At 37.4% G+C, this 6,989-nt stretch overlaps 1 protein-coding gene across 1 annotated transcript; it reads left to right on the plus strand.

Annotated features, from left to right (window-relative positions):
• The first annotated feature begins 4,603 nt into the window (after window positions 1–4,603).
• On the plus strand, window positions 4,604–5,766 carry LOC134668546 (uncharacterized). The gene is made up of 2 exons (XM_063525992.1): window positions 4,604–4,665; window positions 4,750–5,766. Exons 1-2 carry the CDS (start codon window positions 4,642–4,644, stop codon window positions 5,665–5,667), a joined length of 942 nt encoding a protein of 313 aa, XP_063382062.1. The 5' UTR covers window positions 4,604–4,641; the 3' UTR covers window positions 5,668–5,766.
• The last annotated feature ends 1,223 nt before the right edge of the window (window positions 5,767–6,989 follow it).

Consider the following 6,989-nt stretch of genomic DNA (forward strand, 5'->3'; position numbering starts at 1 on the left):
TATCAGATAAAGCTGAAGGTATTGTCGTTGTACCATTTTGGCCTACCCAACCCTGGTTTCCGTTACTGCAAAAATTAATAATTTCTGAAACATTACATTTTGGACCAAACGTAAACCTTCTGACGTCTCCTTTCAGGTCTGCTCACAGTCTACACGAGACTCTTATCCTGGTTGCCGTCAAATTATCCGGCAAGCATTACTAAAGCAACAGATGTCTCCTAATGCTGTAGACATTATGATTGCGTCCTTAGCGGAAAATACTTATAGACAATATGATTGCTGTATACGTGCTTGGGTAGATTATTGTAATTTGAAAAAATACGATTATTTTGATTGCTCTGTTATAACTATAATAGATTTTTTGACCCTTAGCTTTGAAAAAGGTGCAAAATATGGCACTATTAATTCATATAAATCAGCTTTAGGACTTATTCTAGGCCCTGTTGTCAATGATGAAAAAATCAAACGATTTATGCGAGGTGTGTTTAGATTAAGACCTACTGCTCCAAAGTATTCTTTAACGTGGAATCCAAATATTGTTTTGTCTTATTTAGCCGATAAATGGCCAAACGAATGTCTTGATTTGCAAAATCTGTCAATGAAAACTTCTACTTTGTTAGCATTAGTGACCGCGCACCGCGTCCAAACTTTATCTTTAATTAAACTAGATAACATACAAGTCTATGAGGATTCGGAAATTATCATAAAAATCCCTGACATCATAAAAACATCGAAAGCTAATGCTTTACAACCTGTGCTCAAACTCCCTTTCTTTAACGAAAGGCCTGAGATTTGTCCAGGTCGAGCTCTTGTATGTTATATAGAAAAGACAAAGTTGTTGCGTCAACGTAGCCAAAACTTCTTGTTTGTCAGTCATAAGAGACCACATGGAAAAATTTCGTCTCAAAGACTTAGTCATTGGATAAAGGACACTTTGCATAACAGTGGTATAGATACTGCTCTATTCAGCGCCCACAGTACCCGGCACGCGGCCACTTCTGCGGCAAAGAAACTTGGTGTTAATGTAGAAACAATCAGAAAAACTGCCGGTTGGACTGATTCGTCATCAGTTTTTGCAAAATTCTATAATAAAGAAATCATTGATGATCCTAATCAATTTGCAAGGTTCATATTGTCCGGCAATGATAATGATGTTGATGATACATTAGAATAAATTGTTCGCTCGTTACTCGAACTAAATTTGGTGTTAATTAAGATTAAATTCCTCATATTTGAGATATAAGAAATAAAAGTTTCTTTCTCCATGTACATTTTTTTTTTTGTTGTTATATCCTCTCAACATCCTACAAATAGTAAACCTAATTGCGAAGAAGGAAGTCGGGAAATATAATTAGTGATTAAACGAACTTACCTGTAAGTGAAGTTCGATCACAATTATATGACCGACTTCCTTCGAAGCAATTAGTAATCACCCTCCTCATTCCAGTATACATTATGTATGCCCAACCCTAAAAAAAAAAAAACAGAATGAGGGCTGCGGGCCGTCGGGACCCGAAGGTGGTGAGGGTAGTGTTGCCATTTCAACTTTTTAAATTACCCTCTTAAGATCCGTGTAAGGCTATAGCGTGGGATACCAGCTACAAATAGTAAACCTAATTGCTTCGAAGGAAGTCGGTCATATAATTGTGATCGAACTTCACTTACAGGTAAGTTCGTTTAATCACTAATTCTGTGCTATTGTGCTAATTACCGCACTAGGACGGCTGGTGTTTAGCTTTTGCCGTTTGAATTGCATAGCATTTTTCAATATTACTTCTTAAATAATAATTATTCAGTGTTGAAAAGCGTGAAAATGCTGAAAAGTATGAAGCTCACCTTTTTACAACTGTCGTTCACTTGACCCTGATTCTTTCAGTCGTTCAAATGCATTTTGTTTTTAGCTGCCAGCGTTATACAGACAATTCAACATGCTACAAATGCCGTGCTGACTTATATTGAAATTCTGTTTTTGTGCAACTTACATTCTAAAAATATTCAATTATCAACCTTGCTGCAACTTAATAAGCTACATAATATAAAAACTTATCAAATGCAGTTACGGCAGATGCTTAGCGATGTTGCTTTGGACATGCCGGATGGCCGGCTTCTCGATGCAAATTAGACTTACGCAATGGTTTTCCACATTGTCAATGTCAACGTTTATTAGGCCTAGTCTAAGTTTTTATAGTTATTAATTACAAATGAGATAATTAATACCTACTTACCATTTTTATTGCACCAGCGTTATCATTATTGCTGCAGTATTGCTGTCGAGTGCACTACTGGAGGAAATGTCAATAATCCGGACACCGACACTGATTTTCTCATTTGCTCCAGCAATGCAGTCGACAGCAATTCTGCACCGCAATACTGGAGCAGCATTGCTGCAGTAGGTAAACATGAAACTTAATATAATATAATATGTTTTTCGTTTTATGCAGCAATGGTGTCTACACCGCGCTGTTGTTATGCAGATTTCCTGTAGCAATTATTGCCAACATGCAACATATCAACGTCAATGTTGACCTGAACTAATATTTTTTTTGACTTTCATAAAATACAGTCAATGTTACTTATACTTATATAATGCGTCACAACTTCAGCTTTTTATATTTAAATACAATACAATAGTATTGGTGCCTGTATGAAATAAACAGCAAAACAATCTCACTACTTTGAGACTGAATGATGCCAGGCGTTTTAAAATTTAAGGCGAAGGCGTATGGTTGCTAGAGAACTCGTAGAGAAAAAGTAGGTAGGTATGTTTTGCTGTAAAATACATTTAGGAACTCGGTAGCATTATATTTTGGTGTAAACAAATTAGTTATGTTGTTGCTTAAGTTCACTTGTACGTATTGATTGGCAAAAGATTAATTAGAAAAGTAAAAGCTAACACCAATTAGATTTTTCCTTATAGGTTCCTTTTATATTTTAGGCTATGAAGAATTCACCACTATATCCTTATAGATAAAACATAACATGTATTCTTTAGTCTGCGTTGGTACAGTGGACATCAGATACATCGAAGTGGCTAAGGTACTCTTATGTATATAAACACACCTAAATATTTTTGTTACAAGTGTAAAACGAGCTGCAAAATTGCATGGACACATTACCTATACCTATTGCCCGCATAGTCCGCCGTTCTTTTCAGGGCTGCACCCGGCGCACCCTGCACAGAAGTTTGTATACAGATGATTACCTTAAAATTTTTCTGCAGCTGCCTAAACAAAGGCGCAAAAGTAGCGGTTGCTCTAACCACGCCTGAGAAAGCGATCGTCATTATAATTTCAGGGGTCGTAAATGCAAAAGGTACTAAACTAAGTTCTATTCCGATACGATCCCTTTGATTAATCTCTTTGTTATTTTTCGGGTAGACATGCCTTTGACATCCGTGTTCTCCGTAGTTAGAGCAATTAATAATATGAGAATATATTTTTAAGTTTAAATAAGTATCTAAACAATGCTAAAAAAAACGAACTATAACTATTACCTAAACATGTATAGGTATACCTAAATAAATCATATTTTATATATTTTTATGATGGGTATAATAAACCTGTCTTAATTAATAAATCGATGAATGATTTGAGAAAAACCGGCCATGTGCGAGTCAGTCTTGCACTCGGGTTCCGTAAATGAAATAACTTTGTACTAAGTATTTTTTCTTAATCGACTCACGCTTCACATTTTGTATTTAGTTTATAAAGGTTTTGTGCTACAGAACTATTTTCTGTTCTTATTCTTTACTTTGTATAGTAAAGTCCCTAATTTATAAATTATACGATGTAAGTACCTACCATTAAATAACAAAACAGTTTGAGCCTAAATCAAACAATTAGTACCTATTCAATAAAATAGTTATTACTAAAACTATCTGTTTTGTTTTAAAATAAAATTCAAAATTATTGTAGCACATTACCTCTTAAAAATAAAAAACCGGGCAAGTGCGAGTCGGACTCGCGCACGAAGGGTTCCGTACCATAATGCAAAAAAAAAAACAAAAAAAAACGGTCACCCATCCAAGTACTGACCCCTCCCGACGTTGCTTAACTTTGGTCAAACTTCACGTTTGTTGTATGGGAGCCCCATTTAAATCGTTATTTTATTCTGTTTTTACTATTTGTTGTTATAGCGGCAACAGAAATACATCATCTGTGAAAATTTCAACTGTCTAGCTATCACGGTTCGTGAGATACAGCCTGGTGACAGACGGACGGACGGACGGACGGACAGCGAAGTCTCAGTAATAGGGTCCCGTTTTACCCTTTGGGTACGGAACCCTAAAAAGCAACGTGAGCATTGTGGTCCCTGAAGCCGACACGTCATCAATGAATATTACTTAATACGATGTAATGGTAATGTTATGGCACATGTTACAACCTTACAACCAGCAAAACGCAATATAAGGTGCCTAGGAAGTACTTTCCACGTTGGCCGCCGTTTATTATTATTCCTTCGTCGTAATTTCAATACGATTTTCGTAGCCACCAAGGACCTGTCCTTACCCATTGAACCATTAGGTATTCCGCGGCACCCGCCACGTTGCCTCACCACAATGCAAAATTTGTTACACCTATATAAAAGCATGGGCTCCATTTTCTAACGCCCCATTATTATATCAAAAGTGGTGACAGACGGATGTTCGATAAAATGCTAATAACGGTAAATTTTGTGATTACATAAACATTTAAACTTTTTTTTTTAAATTTTACCGTATAAAAAGGTAATGATCGTGGTCTTTTACAGGTGTTACTACTTTCCACATCTTGCGGATATGTGTGTAGTTCCGGAGTGGCGGTAGGACCTGCCTTAGCTCCCGTTGGCCCACCTGTGGTGACCGCAGCGAGCTCTCAATACTTTGAGAGAACATTCAACAGATTGGTAGCAGCACCCGCGGTGCCCGTGGTTCCTGTAGCTCCTGCAGTACCCGCTCCACCAGTGTTAGTGCAACATGTTCCTAAAGCAGTTCCAGTGCCTGTGCAACCACAACCAAATTTACCAGTAGAGCCAAACGTGGCGATCGCTATAGCGACGGCCCAAGCCGCACCTGTCGCGACCATCCTTCTACCACCCTATCCATTCGGACCACCGCCAGCAATAAATTTCATCCCATCATCTCCACCAATCGTTGTACCCGATGAAGACTCAAGGACCGAACCGACAACCACGAAACAGGTCAACACTAAAGCGACTGTACGAGAGCCTGAGGCCACTACACCTTTACCGTCAAATTCCGATAACAACTTTCAAGCTTTGCCGTCGAACCAAAACAATCAGAATGTGGGTTTCAAACAGTATGCGCCACCGCAGTTTCAAAAATTGCCTTTAGAACCTCACAATAAACCACAGAAATTAAAAACTTCAGTAGAGGTTGAGCCAGTTCCTTTGACTTATATTGCACCGCCGCCTTTGAATCAGCTGCCATTTCAACAAATCCGACACATTCATACCTTTGTGCCTGCGAAAACAAAGATAATAATTAGACCCGTATCTGCACCATTGAGAATCCGTGGTCGACCCGTAAGGATAGTTATGTACAGAAAGCCAGCCCGTTACACGAAACAACGATACCAAAATGCTTTGAGGAGGCCCAAATCGAGAGACATAGAACCAACGACCTTTAGTCCCTTAGCAAAACCTAATACTAAACCGCCAAGACAGTAAGATGTTTTATTAAGGTAAATAATAAGTTACACCTGTTATATAAATTGCACTTTGTAAATAAGTTTTAGGATGAGGAATTAATAATAATTTATATTTTTTCTTACAATATGTATATTTTTTATTTATTTTACTAATATCAATAAAATTTTTGTTATAAGTACGTAATTAACAATCTCGTGTGAAATTTCGTGTGACATTCGCCACCGCATAAGGTACTACCAGGGGTGCGAAACTCCTGACTTCGGCCAAACTCGGCTCCGCTCGGCTCAGCATTGCTCCGAGCAATTATTAGGGTTGGCACCACTTGACTTCCTTTTGCGTGCACGACCACAGATAAGATAATCACTTGAATTTTGACAACCCTAAATAGCCGAAAGGGATAGTGCCATTTAAGGTTGGGTTGGGTTAGGGCATATTAGAAAGGGATAGCATGATTCGACCCTGAACCGCTGTCAAGCTTCGGTTCTGTAAGAAGTTTCCTTTCTGTACAACAGTACTATTATTAAATTTATTCTGTGGTACTACCGCGATTATGAAGTTCATTCCGTATCAGTAATGCAGTTGCAGTATACATCCGAACGTCACCTAGGAAATTTTAAATTACGGTAACTATAGTAAGAAAAAGTCCTTCAAAATTCATTTCTAAAGACGTAAGCACATTCACAAAAATATAATCAAACACAAAGTAGGCATACCGTGATGGCAACGACCTGGTGTATAAGCCTCATCTGGGTTTAAAAAAAAAAACATCTTTATAATGGTATAGGATTAGGTACTAACGTATGCAAAGTCATAATTAATTTTATACCATAAAACAAAGCTTTTGTTTTTACGGGAAATGGTGAATTTTTTAGAGATGTAAAGGTTAGTAACCTTGTCATAAGCGACAAAGTACAATACCCTTTTTAGTAAATCATAAAGCTTTTAGCGCTTTATAACCCGTAGAGATTACAGCATGCGTGGAGTAAGGTATTTCCTGTATAAATATGTTTTGGGATAACATAAGAAATACGCAAAATTTGCCATTCTACGATACACTAGGTTCTGAACGGAAAAAATTAGTACGTCTCGAATAGTCTAGTAAGATCATCCAAACCGTCGATGTACAACGTCGAAATCGATGTATAATAATGAATGCGTCGATGTATAAAATGATTATTCTCGTTTTTTACGCTTAGAACGTCTAGTATATATTTTATTTTAATATTGGCCTATTCGGATAAATGGCATTATAATGGTACGTACCATCGCCCACACTATTAACTGTACATCGGTGGACCTTATGCCTTTTGTAATAAGGTCCACCTATGTATAGTTAAGAG

Source organism: Cydia fagiglandana, chromosome 11 (genome assembly GCF_963556715.1).
Source record: "Cydia fagiglandana chromosome 11, ilCydFagi1.1, whole genome shotgun sequence".
Classification (NCBI taxonomy): Eukaryota; Metazoa; Arthropoda; class Insecta; order Lepidoptera; family Tortricidae; genus Cydia; species Cydia fagiglandana.

What these genes read in the sequence shown, in the direction of transcription:
- LOC134668546 (XM_063525992.1), top strand. Translation starts at nt 4,642, where the DNA reads ATGTTCGATAAAATGCTAATAACG. An exon ending in TCGATAAAATGCTAATAACG is followed by an intron (nt 4,666 to 4,749) that starts GTAAATTTTGTG and finishes GGTCTTTTACAG; the next exon opens with GTGTTACTACTTTCCACATC.